Genomic DNA, 17103 nt, shown 5'->3' with positions numbered 1-17103 from the left:
AACTTCCTCACCAGTATTCAAAATGGGAAACCGATTGGCAAACAGGACCCCAGGGGACCCTTGCACTAAATGTCTGCTTCTTTTAGACTGCTTAACAGTCGCCTTTTCCCTTCCTGCCTCCAGGCTCCTAAGCTCCAGTGTGACCACCTCTCTGAATGAGAATCCAAGTAGCTCTCTGCCTTGCAGATGCGCCACAGTGATTCCAGCTGCTGTGCGAGCTCCGAAATCCGGAACACAAGGTTATGCAGATGATGACACTTCCTGCACGTGTGTGGGCGTCTAGGACACCGGTAGCATCCACGGCTTCCCACATTTTACAGGACATGCATTCCACACGACCGAGCTGTCCTGCATGGCTTCAATTTATTTCTCTTTTATTAACTTTATTTTACTTCAGTTAATTTATACTACTTTATTTTACCTGGCCTTGGCTTAACTTTACTTCCCTGTTGCCTTTGTTTCTTACTGAAATCTAAGTAGCTTCTTCTTTTGAAAAGAATGTGTTTTTCTCATTTCCAGCTAGTTGAAGACCCTCATTAACAGCAATTTCTCACCAATTCCACTATCTACCAGTTGCACTCCCTTCTTTTCATCCTGATCTCTTTGCCACTCCCTTCTGCTTCTGCTCCCTCCTTTCTGTTTGCCACTCTCTCTTGCCCCCATTGTCTGCATCCCGCCGCTGCTCCCTTCCACAGACAGCAGGGAGGAAGTGGCAGAATAGGCGGCAGGAAGTTGGAAGGAGTGGCAAAGAGAGCAGGAAGCAGAGGGAGGATGGCAGGAAGCCAAGGGAATGGTGCATGATGGCAGGGAGTGGTGAAGCAGACAACAGGAATCAGGAGGGAGCAGCGGCAATGGGTAGCAGTTGCACAATAGTAAATCAGTGGTGGGAGAAACCAAATATCCACCGGCAGATGGTATAGGAGCCGAATTCCTGTTCCTGTCCAGTGGCAGGAATTAGTGTTTATTTAAATGTGGTATTGATGGTTACAGTTGTGATTTTAACTAGGATTCCATTTGAAAGAAACAAATTTTTATCTTGCCAAACAACACATGCAAGCACTTTTGAATTAAATTATGAAAGAAAGAGAATCAAATGTTACTAGTTGTTTATGGTAGTGGTTTAAAAGTAACATTATGATAAAACAAGTTTAATTATTTTTGGTAATGTTTAGTTAACTTAGAAGTTTGATTATTTGAACTTTACATGTTCTTATATTGACTAATTAGTTATTCATTTTGCTGTTTGTGAGATCATCCTGTGCTCACCAGTCCTATATTACAACAGTGGGTGCACTTCACAAGTAATTCATTGGCTCTAAAGTGCTTTGGAATGCCCCAAGGCCATGAAAGATGCCGTATAAATGTCAGTCTTTTTATAAGTGACTGAATTTCAAAAGTAATCCATTATTGTGGCATATTGAAACATGCTGTGTGTATGTGTGAGAGCACTATATACATTTCTTTCCTCCTCCTCATGAATCTAATTGAAACAGTTTCTGCATTTTAGATAAAATGTTTCAATAATTTTTCTTCCTTTGTAAATTCTCACCTTTGGATTACTTGATCGACCCATCCCAATTGCCAAGAAGATAGAGGATTGACTTGCTGAGAGATGGCCATGAATGTCTCATGTGGCTGGGTGGTAGGAGGTGCTAGATACTTTTAAGTGTATTTTTTCCGCTTCATTTTTTTTCTTCCCTACTTCAACCAACCTGAAACAGCAAGACCCACAGCCGCAATGAGACCTGGGCTTAGCACAGCTTTGGGACATTCCTGAGATCATGAAAGGAAAGACACAATGTAAATGCAAGACTGTCTTTCTTCATTTTTCATTCCTCATCTGAATTGTTGTTCAGTACCTTTGGGTTGCCCTAATAGAACTATTTCTCCTGGAGGTATAGATTTTGATGTACATAACCTTGTTACACTAAAGAACAGCTGCTGCTGCTTAAGCAAAATATAATCTGTTTTACAGGTTTTGTGTAAACCTCAGTTTACAAGTCTATAATTGTGTCCAACCAAAGTCCTAAATATTTATTGTCTTTTAGAAGTGACTGGTGCAAAATAGGACCTGGAGAAAACATGCACATGATTTTTTTTTCTAATTAGCTGCTTCATTGAAACAATATATTCATAGTTTTAATTACTGTTCGACATTATAAGCTTAATTTAGAATATTGTAGAACAAAAGAGGGGAAAGAAAGCAGGGACTTGAACAATACATTAGCTGAAAGGTGGAGCAAGCACATAGTTTAAATAGATAAACATGAATAAATTAAATTATCTAGCTGAAAATGTACAGCTTATTGGATTTAATAAATGATATTAAAAGTTAGGTGCATGGCGATATGGTGCCAAATTGACTTTTTTTCTAAAAATCTGAAGTAGTTCAAGTGCTCTGCTGTGCATCATGGTTCTACGTTATCCAACAAAAAAGGACATGAATTTTTATGGCTGTGATTTTTGTTTAAGGTGGCCAACATAAAGAAGACATTGAAGGCAACAGCCTCTACCTCAACACAAGATCCTGATCAGCATCCCATGGATCGTGACACGCCACAGCTTGTTGAACAACGTCCATCTACAAAGAAACTGTCAAAATCTAAAAGTTTATCATCTAGCCGTCATTAGAAAAATGTGGGAAGGATTATTCCAATTCTTATAGGGAAACTGAAACTGAGAAGAAATGAAAATATAATGAACTGTGCAACGGTTCCCCCAAATGACAAAGAAAAAGATTTAAATAGCTTTTCTTGTGCATTTGAAAATGTTTCTTTTTTTGTAATACACAGGTTTTATAATAGAAAACTGAATGACTACTGAATCATCCTTTCCTATTAAAAGGTACTAGTTACAAACTGACTTCTGAAGTGATACAGGATTTTTGCATTCATATGTTCACATTTGTTCAGTGTGCTCTACAGTGACTGATTATAAGTCCGTAGGTACACATTGTACCACAAACATTATTCTGCGATGAAGTTACTTTAAAAGTAATCTCTACGGTTAGTTTATTTTAAAGAAATTTAAACAAAAAACTAATAACTAGTATTTTGAGATACTCATTCAGATACTTTGCTCCATAAATCTTATGTTCAATCATCTCAAATTGAGGTACTTAAAAATAATCTACAGGCATCAAATGTGGTTGCTCAAAAACACATTTTAGAGAGATGAAAATAGTACTGGGCTCTTTGATGCAATTAATGGTTTCTTTAACATTAGAGCTAAAAAGCCAAACTTTAGCTTGAGAATCCCTTTTCAAAGCAAAATTGCATTTAATATATGTATATTATATATAACAAATATATATATATATATGTATATATAACAAATATGTGTAGCTGCATAACTTTATAAATGGGTAATCTTATTAGTTATAATTCAAACATGATTACATTTTTCCAGTGAAAAGCAAAAGCTCATTTTTAAACCAGGTGAGATGTTTCAGACAGTGAGCTAGAAATTAATTTGCATAACACCACTTGTAGTAGTACTACAGATGGGTTGCATCATCTACTGGATGTGGATTGCATCACCTGTTGCTTCCTGCATGGCGTGAAGGCTTCCTCTAATGCTATCCTGATGTCACACGATCAAACCAGCTGATGCGACACCAGATTTAAAACTTCATTTTTGGAAACTTAGTCTATGAATTGATACATCGTTCACCAAAGACTGAGGTGCAGCTGTAAGATGGGACCCAAACCATTGCAAATTATAGGGCTGCTACACAAGTTGCAGGTGAGGTGGTTTTCAGTAACTTTTACTTATGCAAAGTTTATGGTAGCTCTGTGCTGGGTTCCTAGAGGTGTTTTATGCCACTTTAGAGTAGCTTCCAATAGCACCAGGGAATGGGATAGAGAAGTAAGGGAAACTAAAGATGGAATTTTACAGCCCCGTTGTGACAGGGACGGGGCCATAATATGTGGTGAGCTGTTCAAAAATCCATTGACTTTGGCGTGACCGTAAAATCCCACCAGTGTAAAATTCCACCCCAAGTTCTACAAGGAGAGCAGGAAGATGAGGTGGAAGAAGCAGCCATTCTGGACCCTGTGTAAAAAGAAATGAAAGACTTGCATTTATATAGTGCTTTTCATGACAATTGGATGTCTCAAAATGCTTTACAGTCAATGAAGTGAAGTGTTTGAAGTGTCATTGTTGTAGGAAATGTGGAAGCGAATTTGCGCTAAGCAAACAAACAAAAAGCAGTGTGATAATTGCTAGATAATCTGTTTTTTGTGATGTTGATTAAAGGATAAATATCAGGATACCATGGATAACCCCTGCATTTCCTACATGACAACAGTGATAATATTGGAGGGGAAAGAGTGTAATGTATCCAAATTTGCTGATGATACAAAAATGGGTGGGAGGGTGATGAGAACATTAAGAATTTGCAAGGGGATATAGATAATTTGCGTGAGTGGGCAAAAACTTGGCAGATGGAGTTAATGTAGGAAAGTGTGAAGTCATGCACTTTGGTAGGAGAAATCAAAATACAGACTATTATTTAAATGGAGAGAGACTCCAAAAAAGTGCACCACAGAGGGTTCTGGGTATTCTTGTGCATGAATCACACAAGCCAGGATTTTCCTGTCGGCGAGCGGGGGGCAGGGCCCTCTCGCCGACACATAAAATGATGCGCGGTAACGTCGGACAGAACTCTCAACATCACCGCGCCCCATTTAAATTTTCAGGTAGGCAGGAGCTCAGCAAAATCAGCTGTGCATCTGCCGACCTATCAATGGCCAATTGAGGCCATTGACAGAGTCATTAAAGTAATTAATGGACCTGCCCGTCCAACCTTAAGGTTGGTAGGTAGACTAAGCCCTGGCAGGCATGAGAAAAAGCATGAAACCTCATCCATGGGCGGAATGAGGTTTGTGTAGGTTTTTAAAAATTTAACTAAAGTGGTTTTAAAAGTTATGAACATGTCCCAACTCATGTGACAGTGTCACATGAGGGGACATGTCAGGGAATATTTTTTCTCTATTTTTAATATTTTTCAATGTAGAGCTGATCTCCCTGTGGCAGCACTTTGCCTCAGGGAGATGAGTGAGCTCTTTCGTGTGCATGCACGAAAGAGCACACTCTTCCGATTTAGGGATTCCTCCACCCCCCCCCCCCCCCCCCCCCCGCTGCCCACACAGGGAGCACATAGCGTTTCTGTGCGGACGTCACGCTGGGCGGGCCTTAAGTGGGGGAAAATTCTGCCCAAAAAGTTAACATGCAGGTGCAACAAGTAATTAAGAAGGCAAATGGAATTTTGGCCTGTATTGCTAGGGGATTGGAGTTTAAAAATAGGGAAGTCTTGTTACAACTGTACAGGGTGTTGGTGGGGCCGCATGCAAGATTCTGAAGGGGCTTGACAGGGGTTGATGTTGAGAAAATGTTTCCACTAGCGGGGGAATCTCGAACCAGGGGACATAGTTACAGAATAAGGGGACACTCATTTAAAACTGAGATGTAAAGGAATTTCTTCTCTCAGAGGATAGTGAATGTCTGGAATTTTCTACCCCAGAGAGTTGTCATGGCTAGATCACTGAAAGTATTTAAAGAGGAGATAGAGAGAGTTTTGAAATATTGGGGAGTTGAGGGCTATGAGGAGTTGGCACAAAAGAGGAGTCGAGGCCTGGGTAAGATCAGCCATGAATCGTGGGGCTGAATGGCCTACTCCTGCTCCTATTTCTTATGTTCTTGTGTAACATTTCAAAAAGAACTCCATTGGCTCTAAAGCTCTTTGGGCCATCTGATGGTCATGAAAGGCAATAGATAAATGCAAGTCATTCTTCATGTTGCATTCCTTCTGGGGAAGTATATCCTAAAAGCCCTGTACCTACATTACATGGACTGCAGCGGTTTGAGAAGGCAGTTCACCACCACCTTCTCGAGGGCAATTAAGACAGGCAACAAAATGCTGGCCTTGCTCACATCCCGTGAGCAAATAAATATTATTCCTTTGGCAAAGAAACATTTTCAAATACATTTTTTAATCAATACTCAAAAGTTGACAGTTGAGATTGCTGGAATATTCCTCTTGCACTTTGTCAAGAGAGAACAAAATAAGAAATTGGCAATGCAATTATGAAAGAATTGTAGGTAATTGTCTGAAAACAAGGTCATAATAAAAGAAACTCCAGTGGATCATATGGTTGGAATCTTCATGAAATGAGAGTGATATGACTAGGAGTGATAGGACAAATTGGCTTAATATTGTCTGTGGAAATGAAGAGATCTGTTGTAAAGCAGTAGGCGCCTTAAATTGTGTTCGAGGATACAATTATTTTTATTAATACAGGAAATTTAGTAGATTTATCTAGATTTGCTTTTTTTCCCCCAGATGAAAGAGATTCCTGTATATGGTGAATAGGGTGTAGCTTACTTCAGAAAGAGGTAGTATATATAAAATAGATTCTATATCTTACTGCACTTTGAATATATATGAATTTTAATGCCAGATGTTTTGAAACAACCAAAAACACCACAATCATCTTCGTTATGGTTGTTATAATGGAAAGCTATACCATTTACCAATTAGTCCTGAACAACTCTAAAAGCAGCATGTCACATTTTTATACTTTCATGAACATTTCTTAGTACCAAATAAGGTTTTGGAAAAAATTGCTTGCTTTTTGAAGTGAAATGTTACTGAATGAGATTGGAACACAATTTTGCTAGCGCAAGGGCATTTCTTCTTGGCGCCTGTTGCAAGTTTTGTTTCTATGTACAGACCTCTCATCCTCCCTTAAAGTTGCATTTTGCCTCTGACTGATACCATGAAGTGCTGTAAGTACTACTTTCTGGAGCAATTCGATATTATATAAATCTAATGGTGTTCAAGGGTGGTGCAGAGTGTTTTCAAACAAGTATGGTCCCCAAAGAGTCATCAGTTAATTTAGTTCCTTATAAAACAGCTTATCATACCAAGTGAATCAAAATAAAGGATCTAACAAATTTTTGTGAATACCTTTTGTAGCAAATGTATTCTCTATAGACTAATATGATTTGGCTATAATTAGCGAACACATGAAATCTTCACATTGTGAGTTGGGCCAGGAGTATTTTTAGCCACTTAACAGCCTTCCTGTCGGGGTTTACAAAGAACACTGTATATTGAGGGATTGGAAAATTTACATGGACAATTGAGAAGTAGCGGCTCATGACTGTTAGATTATTGTAACAATAGTATTCCACACTGGCAGTAAATACTGATTTGAATTATTCAGAAGGGATTAGATTGATTCCTTATTCAACAGTAAATTGAAGGAATAAGGGTTTGGAATAGAAAAATGTTTCTAAACAAAAAATGGCCAGATTGATTTCTGAAGCAGAACCTGCAAGACGGAACAAATTGAATGCTTAAATTAATTTTTTTTTTGTTCTTGGGATCTGGGCATCACTGGCAAAGTCAGCATTTGTCGTCTATCCCTAACTGCCTGTAAGAAGGTGGTAGTGAGCCTTCTTGAATCGCTGCAGTCCTGGTGATGTAGGTGCACCCACAGTGCTGTTAGGGAAGGAGTTCCAAGATTTTATGTATTTATTTTCTAAATGTTTATTGTTTCCACAGAAGAAATTATAGCATTTAGGCTACTGGCCACAGATGGATATTTGAACCGTTATGGTCATAACAAAATGCATAATATTGAATACCATACTAAAATATCCCTTGGTAAAATATTAGCAATTAGAAATCTGAGAATGAATTTTAAGACCTGAAATATCAGCTGGCTGACATATTTCTCCAAAGATACTCTCTGAACTGTTGAATATCACTAGCTTTTTTAGGTTTTTTCAAAATTTCTTACCACATAACAGTTCAAATATCACAATGAAACAAATTGATTTTTGAGCCACTAGAGGGAAGCAAACATCATGTTTTCAGTGTTCTTCGTTCTGGCCAAGTTAATTTTGTTCAGATAGTCGCAGAATCACAGTGCAGAAGAGGCCCTTTGGCCCATTGAGTCTGCATTGACATGTGAGAAACACCTGACCTACCTACCTAATCCCATTTACCAACACTTGGCCCATAGCCTTGGATGTTATGACATGCCGAGTGCCCATCCAGGTACTTTTTAAAGGATATGAGGCAACCCGCCTCCACCACCTTCCGAGGCAGCGCATTCCAGACCGTCACCCCCTCCTGGGTAAATAAATTTTTCCTCACATCCCCCCCTAAACCCTAATAGTGCAAAGGTTTTGGCACAATTTTCATTTTGATTTAACATAAAAACATATCTCTAATATTTTTAAAGTTTATGTGTAATTAATCAGTTTCTATTCCCATTTGCACCTTCTCTAGACCCATATACAAGCAAAATACTGAAGATGCTAAAAACCTGAAACAAAAACAGAAAATGCTGGAAAAACTCAGCAGGTCTAGCAGCATCTGGGCCACCTGTTACTTGTTCCATGTTGTTCTTTCACACAATGCTACCCTTGTTCTGCTATTATCACATTCTGCTTTCTTTCTTGTACACCACTATCAGCACCTTTCTTTAGCCCTTACCACTACCATTAACACTCCCTTTGTCCTTTAGTTCATAACATCTTTGTCAATCTCTCCTATGTCCCACCTATTGCTGGCCTTCTATCCAGCCTCACCTGTTCCACCCCTCTTAAACAGTATAAATTTCATCACATTTCCACTTCTCTTTAGCTCTGAAGAAGGGTCATATGGACTCGAAACATTACTCTTTTTCTCTCTCCTCAGATGCTACTACACCTGCTGAGTTTTTCGAGCATTTTCTGTTTTTGTTTCTCTAAACCCATCTGTTGTTTCTTTATTTGTTCCATTATCATCCCTTTTTGGGCTTTGCACCACTATCACAGAATCACAGTGCAGAAGAGGCCCTTCGGCTCATCGAGTCTGCACCAAAACGTGAGAAACACCTGACCTATTTACCTAATCCCATTTACCAGCACTTGACCCATAGCCTTGAATGTTATGACATGCCATGTGCTCATCCAGGTACTTTTTAAAGGATGTGAGGCAACCCGCCTCCACCACCCTCCCAGGTAGTGCATTCCAGACCGTCACCACCCTCTGGGTAAAAAGGTTTTTCCTCACATCCCCCCAAACCTCCTGCTCCTCACCTTGAACTTATGCCCCCTTGTGACTGACCCTTCAACTGAGGGGAACAGCTGCTCCCTATCCACCCTGTCCATGCCCCTCATAATCTTGGACACCTCGATCAGGTCGCCCCTCAGTCTTCTCTGCTCCAATGAAAACAACCCAAGTCTATCCAACCTCTCTTCATAACTTAAATGTTTCATCCCAGGCAACATCCTGGTGAATCTCCTCTGCACCCTCTCCAGTGCAATCACATCCTTCCTATAATGTGGCGACCAGAACTGCACACAGTGCTCCAGATGTGGCCTCACCAAGGTTCTATACAACTCCAACATGATCTCCCTACTTTTGTAATCTATGCCTCGATTGATAAAGGCAAGTGTCCCATATGCCTTTTTCACCAACCCACTAACATGCCCCTCCGCCATCAGAGATCTATGGACACACATGCCAAGGTCCCTTTGTTCCTCAGAACTTTCTAGTGTCATGCTGTTCATTGAATACTTCCTTGTCAAATTACTCCTTCCAAAGTGTATCACCTCACACTTTTTAGGGTTAAATTCCATCTGCCACGTATCTGCCCATTTGACCATCCCGTCTCTATCTCCCTGTAGCCCAAGACACTCAACCTCACTGTTAACTACCCGGCCAATCTTTGTGTCGTCCGCAAGCTTACTAATCCTACCCCCCACATAGTCATCTATGTCGTTTATATAAATGACAAATAATAGGGGACCGAGCACAGATCCCTGTGGTTCGCCACTGGACACTGGCTTCCAGTCACTAAAGCATCATTCTCTGTCATCATCCTCTGACTCCTACAACTAAGCCAATTTTGAATCCACCTTATCAAATCACCCTGTATCCCATGTGCATTTGCCTTCTTTATAAGTCTCCCATGTGGGACCTTGTCAAAGGCTTTGCTGAAATCCATATAAACTACATCAACTGCACTACCCTCATCTACACACCTGGTCACCTCCTCAAAAAATTCAGTCAAATTTGTTAGGCTTGACCTCCATCTGACAAAGCCATGCTGACTTTCCCTGATCAAACCTTGCATCTCCAAGTGGAGATAGATACTCTCCTTCAGAACTTTCTCCAATAGTTTCCCTACCACTGACGTGAGACTCACTGGCCTGAAGTACCCTGGCTTATCTCTACAACCCTTCTTAAATAGCGGAACCACATTAGCTGTTCTCCAGTCCTCTGGCACCTCCCCTGTGGCCAGAGAGGAATTAAAAATTTGGGTCAGAGCCCCTGCGATCTCCTCCCTTGCCTCCCCCAGCAGTCTGGGACACAAATCATCCAGACCTGGAGATTTGTCCACTTTTAAGCCTGCCAACACCTCCAATACCTTGTCACTCCCTATATCAATTTGCTTAAGAACCTCGCAGTCTCTCTCCCTGAGTTCGATACCTTCATCCTCATTCTCTTGGGTAAAGATGAATGTAAAGTACTCATTCAACACTCTAGCAATGTCCTCTGGCTCCACCCATAGATTGCCCCCTTGGTCCCTTATGGGCCCTACTCTTTCCCTGGTTATCCTCTTCCCATTAATATGTTTATAGAATATCCTGGGATTGTCCCTACTTTTACCAGCCAGAGCTTTCTCATATCCCCTCTTTGCTCTCCTAATTGCTTTCTTAAGCTCCACCCTCCACTGTCTGTACTCCACTAATGCCTCTGCTGATTTGCTTCCCTTGTACCTGCTAAAAGCCTCTCTTTTCCTTCTCATCATAACCTGAATATCTCTGGTGATCCATGGTTCTCTGGGCTTGTTACTCCTTCCTATCACCCTAGAGGGAACATGTTGAGCCTGTACCCTCCCCATTTCCTTTTTGAACACCCCCCACCGTTCCTCTGTAGATTTCCCCACAAGTAACTGTTCCCAGTCTACCTTGGTCAGATCCTGCCTTATTTTACTAAAATCTGCTCTCTCCCAATCCAAAACTTTTTTTGCAACTTGTCGATTTCTTTGTCCATAACAAACTTAAACTGTACCATGTCGTGGTCGCTATCGCTAAAATGCTCGCCCACCACCATCTCAGCCACCTGTCCGGCTTCATTCCCCAGAATTTGGTCCAGCAATGCACAGTCCCCTTGTTGGACCCTCTACATATTGACCTAAAAAGTTCTCCTGTGCACATTTCAAGAAATCCACTCCGTCCAAGCCCTTAACACTATGTCTATCCCAATTAATGTTGGGAAAGTTGAAATCACCTAATATAATTACTCTATTGTTATTGTTTTTACACACCTCCACAAATTATGCACATATTTGCTCCTCAACTTCCCACTGACTATCTGGGGATCTATAATAAACACCTAATAATGTGGTTGCCCCTTTTTTATTCCTAAGCTTTACCCACAAAGCTTCATTCGATGCCCCCTCCAAGGTATCATCTCTCCTTACTGCAGGTTCTGACTCCTTAACTAATAATGCAATGCCTCCTCCTCTTTTACCCCCTCTCCTGTCTCGCCTGAAGATTCTGTATCCCGGAATGTTGAGCTGCCAATCCTGCCCTTCCCTCAACCACATCTCAGTGATGGCTACTATATCACAATTCCACGTGTCAATCCTCACCCTTAACTCATCCATTTTACCTGTAATACTCCTGGCATTAAAGTAGAGGCCATCCAGCCTTGCCTTACTCCCTTGAAGCTTATCACCCTCCCCCTTCAGGATACCCTGCAGCTGTTCAGTGACATCCCGGACCCTGGCACCAGGGAGGCAACATACCATCCTAGAGTCACGTTGACGGCCACAGTAGCGCCTATCTGTTCCCCTGACTATGGAATCCCCTGTTACTATTGCTCTTCCTCCCTTTTTCCGCTCTTGTACAGACAGGCTGCTTGTGGTGCCAGAAGCTTGGCTCTGTCCGCACTCCCTGGAGGAACCAGCGCCCTCATCAGCCTCCAAAACGGAATACCGATTTGCGAACAGGACCCCAGGGGACTCCTTAACTACCTGCCTGTTTCTCTTGGACTGCCTGGTCATCACCCGTTCCCTTCCTTCCTTCAGTCCCTTCACCTGTGGTGTGACCACCTCTCTAAATGTGCTATCCACAATGCTCTCAGACTTGCGGATGCTCCACAGTGTCCCCAGTCACTGTTCCAGCTCTGAAACCCAAGCTTCCAGGAGCTGCAGCTGGACACACTTCCTGCACACATGCTGTTCCTGGGCACAGGAAATGTCCCCGACTTCCCACATGGAGCACGAGGAGCACACCACGGCTTTGAGCGCTCCTGCCATGACTTATCCCTTTAAATTCAACCTTTTAAGTCATTTACTCTAGGGCCCTTCTTTCCTGATCCTCGTTATTGTAGAATATAAAACTATAAACCACGAAAAGACCTTAAACTATAAGCGATTAAAGTAGTAAATAATTTACTCACTACTTACCAGTGATTCCTTTCCTTTGTAGCCTCTCCTGCTGCAGCACGCTCTGAAGATTTAAGAAGTTGGATAACAAGTTGGAAAAAATGCAAAAAGCACCTCGTCCCCGATGCACCGAATTCCCGCTTTGCACCAAATTCTGAATACCTACTATGGATGTGCCCCACACAGGATGTGCTCTCTCTCCTGTTCATGTGCAAGCACTTTTGTTATTTAGTTTCTTCTGCCTTCCACCCTATAAAAGACCTTCAGTTTTGTTCTTTCCTCTCCTCCCACTTTACCTATGTTTGCAATTGCTTAGAACACATTACAACTCTAATTTTTTCCAATTCTGATGAAAGGCCACCTGCCTCTCATGCAAGTGTAACCCTCCTCAAGTAAGGAGACCAAACTGTACACAGTACTCTCGGTGCGGTCTCACCAAAGCCCTGTACAGTTGTAGCAAGACACTTCCACATTTGTACTCCATCCCCTTGCAATAAAGGCCAACATTCTGTTTCCACCTTAATTCCTTGCTGAACCTGCATGCTAACTTTTTGTGATTCCAGATCCCTCTGTACCATAAGAGTTCTGCAATCTCTATTTAAATAATATTCTGTTTTCTAATCTCCTTCCCAAATTGAATAGCCTCACATTTTCCCACCTTACACTCCATCCACCAAATGTTTACCCACTCATTTAAGCTATCTATATCCCTTTGTAGACTATTTGTATCCTCCTCACAACTTGCTCTCCTATCTATCTTTGTATTATTAGCAAATTTGGCTACAATACACTCAGCCCCTTTGTCCAAGTCATTGATACAGATTGTAAATAGATGAGGCTTTAATACTGATCCCTGCGACTTGTTAGTTTTGCCAGTCTGAAAATGACCTATTTCCCCAACTCTCTATTTCCTGTTAGTTAGCCAATCCTTTATCCATGCTAATATATTACCACCAACACTATGAGCTCTACCTTGTGCAATTACCTTTTATGTGACACCTTATCAAATGCCTTTTGGAAATCCAAATATACTATATTTACTGGTTTCCCTTTATCCACCCTACTTGTTGTATCCTCAAAGAATTCTAATCAATTTGTCAAAGATCCCCTCCCTTTAATAAAACAATATTGACTCTGTGTGATTGTATTCTGATTTTCTAAATGTCCTGCTACTATTTCCTTAAGAATGGATTCCAGCATTTTCCCAGTGACAGATGTTAGGCTGACTGGTCTAACGATTCTTGCTTTCTGTATCCCTCTCTTGTATAGAAGTGTTATATTTATGGTTTTCTAATCTGCTGGGACCTTTGCAGAATCAAGGGAATTTTGCAAGATTACAGTCAATGCATCTGCTAACTCAGCAGCCACTTCTTTTAAGACCCTAGGTTTCAGGCCAACAGGTCCAGGGGATTTGTCATCCCTTAGTCCCATTAATTCACCTAGTAGTTTTTCTCTCGTGATAGTAATTGTTCAAGTTCCACCCTCCCTTTTGCATCATGATTTTCTACTATACATGGGATGACTTTTGACTGTGAAAACATACAATATACTTGTTCAAAGTCTCTGCCATTTCCTTGTTTCGCATTATTAATTCCCAGTCATCCTCTGAGACCAATGCTCATTTTTGTTACTCTATTCCTTTTTATATAATTGTAGAAGCTCTTAATATCTATTGCTAGTTTATTGTCATTCTAATTTCTTTTTAGTCACCCTTGCTGATTTCTAAATTTTTTTCAATCTTTTAGCCTAGCATTAATCTCTGCAGTATTATACATCTTTTCTTTTCAATTTGATACCTTCCTTAGTTATCTGCGAATGGTGCAGCCTTCTCATAGAGTATTTCTTTCCCAGTGGAAATCATCTCTGTTGACGGTTTTCACAGAATCACAGTGCAGAAGAGGCCCTTCGGCCCATCGAGTCTGCACCGACACATGAGAAACACCTGACCTACCTACCTAATCCCATTTACCAGCACTTGGCCCATAGCCTTGAATGTTATGATGTGCCAAATGCTCATCCGCCTCCACCAACCTCCCAGGCAGTGCATTCCAAACCGTTACCACCCTCTGGGCAAAAAAGGTTTTCCTCACATCCCCCCTAAACCTCATGCTCCTCACCTTGAACTTATGCCCCCTTGTGACTGACCCTTCAACTGAGGGGAACAGCTGCTCCCTATCCACCCTGTCCATGCCCCTCATAATCTTGTGCACCTCGATCAGGTCGCCCCTCAGTCTTCTCTACTCCAATGAAAACAACCCAAGTCTATCCAACCTCTCTTCATAACTTAAATGTTTCATCCCAGGCAACATCCTGGTGAATCTCCTCTGTGCCCTCTCCAGTGCAATCACATCCTTCCTATAATGTGGCGACCAGAAATATCTCTTTAAATGTCTGCCACTGCTTTTCTACCATCTTACTCTTTAATCTGTTTTCCCAGTCCATTGTAGCCAACTCTGTCTTCATACCTTTGTAATTGCCATTATTTAAGTTTAACACTCTAGTTTCAGACCCACGATTCTCACCCTCAAACTGAATGTGAAATTCTATCATGTTATGATCACTCATGTCTAGAAGACCCTTTATATGAGATTATTAATTAATCCTGTCTAATTACACATTACCAGGTGTAAAATAACCTATTCCCTAGTTGGTTCCAGAACAAATTGTTCTAAGAAACTGACCCGAGTACGTTCAATTAATTTATCCTCAAGGCTGCCATTGCCAATTTGATTTGTCCAATCAAACGAAGATTAAAATTGTCCATGATAATTGCAGTCCTTTTCTTACAAGCCCCATTATTTCTTCTTGTATACTTTGTCCTACAGTGTAGCTGATGTTGGAGGGCCTATAAACTACTCACAGCAATGACTTCTTATCCTTGCTACTTCTTATTCTCCCCCTCACCCCCCACTCCCCAAACTGATTATACGTCTTGATCTTCCAAGCCAAGATCATTTCTCATTACTGTACTAATCTCATTCTTTATTAACAGAGTCACCCCCAACTTCTTGTCCTATATTCTGACATTCTAAAATGTCCAATAGCCTTATCTCCAGTGTGCTAGCCAATATTTAACTCTCAATCAACAAAAGGCCTGGATTTTGCTGTCAGTGGCAAAGAAATGACAGTTGCCACTGACCTAGAAGAAAGCTGCTTACAAACATTTTGTGATCTCTGGGTATGTATTTAACCATTTTGAATTTTAAAGTTGTAGGTGATATCTGTTGTTTAGCAAATGTGATGTCTTCAGGCAGGCTTAGCAGCCAATCACATTGAAGAATTCTCTGAAAGTAAAAAGCACTTTATCATTTTACAGCAAGGGAAATGAAGATTAGGATGTACACATGGGCTTAAGGTAGAAGCTAAAACTTTTTTTAAAAATTATTTTAAAAATCTATAGAATTGTATCATAATGAAGAAATTTGATATTCCACAAATATATGTTTTTCAGGGCCAGAGGAGTTAAGCAATAATTATGACTTATAACCAGTTACACTTGTAACACAGTAGCAGTACAATAAGGAAAGTTTGTAATTTCTTTACTAGGGTCTGTAAAATCTAAATTTATGTGGAATTTTAATTTTTTTCATTGGATATGGGCATTACTGGCTAGGCCAGCACTTGTTGCCCAGCCCTAATTGCCCTTGAGGAGGTGGTGGTGGGTTACCTTCTTGAACTGCTGCAGTCCATGTGGTGTCGGTACACCCACAGTGCTGTTAGGGATGGAGTTCCAGGATTTTGATTTTCCAATGACAGTGGAAGAATGCTGATATATTTCCAAGTCAGATGGCATGTGGCTTGCAGGGGAACTTGCAGGTGATGGCAGTCTCATGCACCTGCGGCCTTTGTCCTTTTAGGTGGTAGAGCACATGGGTTTGGAAGGTGCTGTTGAAGGAGCTTTGGTGAGTTGCTGCATTGCAACTTGTAGATGGTACACATTGCTGCTACAGTGTGTCAGTGGTGGTGGGAGTAAATGTTTAAGGTGGTAGATGGGGTGCCAATCAAGCAGGCTGCTTTGCCTTGAATGGTGCCGAGCTTGAATTTAGAACCCAACCATTTAATTTTGAGTGGACAATTCCACATTGACTTCACTTGTATTCCCCTTGTGGTTTTCACAAGTGCTGTTCATCTCAGGAAATATTACCATCCATTTTCCTTTACTTCAGGATGGGTTCCCCCCAATTTGTCCAATATCTTCTGTGACAGGTGGCTGTCTAGCTTCTGCTGCATTTCCCTGTGGCACTTCAACTAAGTGAGGCATCTCCCTCACTTTCCATTTGCCTGTTTTGGAACTTTCCTGGTCCCTACTTAAATCTTAGAAGAAGGCCTCTAGTTACCACACCGCTGCTGCATTCACTTCAACCTCTGCTGCTTCTGTTCTAGCACCTTTACGTCCTTTGGTCCAGTTCGGCCTCTTTAAATTCTAGGTGCTCTATCCTGGCCTCTTTAATTTCTACTGGCTTTCCTTTATCTTCCTAATCTTTACTATCTTTATCACCCGCTGTGGGATCTTTGGGACTCCCTCACCCTTCTGCATCTATGCAAAATTTTGCTTGTTCTCCTCAGTTTGCACAGTCACCATGGATTGCCCTGGAATCTTACATAACTTACATCTGGCTAAGTCATTACCTCACAAAAGGTCCAT

General features: G+C 41.1%; 1 protein-coding gene across 3 annotated transcripts in view; it reads left to right on the top strand.

Annotated features, from left to right (window-relative positions):
* Positions 1-2862, top strand: part of LOC144693836 (COP9 signalosome complex subunit 7b-like) — a 41137-nt gene extending 38275 nt beyond the window's left edge. For 2 of the 3 annotated variants that reach the window (XM_078563914.1, XM_078563917.1), the window contains one exon: positions 2473-2862. In XM_078563914.1, coding sequence (XP_078420040.1) covers positions 2473-2631 — 159 coding nt within the window. In that variant the 3' untranslated portion in view covers positions 2632-2862. Of the gene's footprint in view, positions 1-1721; positions 1812-2472 lie in introns of those variants that run through there. The other variant, XM_078563916.1, reaches the window with a different exon arrangement.
* The last annotated feature ends 14241 nt before the right edge of the window (positions 2863-17103 follow it).

Source organism: Cetorhinus maximus, chromosome 19, assembly GCF_964194155.1.
Source record: "Cetorhinus maximus chromosome 19, sCetMax3.hap1.1, whole genome shotgun sequence".
Classification (NCBI taxonomy): domain Eukaryota; kingdom Metazoa; phylum Chordata; class Chondrichthyes; order Lamniformes; family Cetorhinidae; genus Cetorhinus; species Cetorhinus maximus.
The sequence above is the reverse complement of the archived record's forward strand: the minus strand, read 5'-3'. Positions and strand labels throughout refer to the sequence as shown.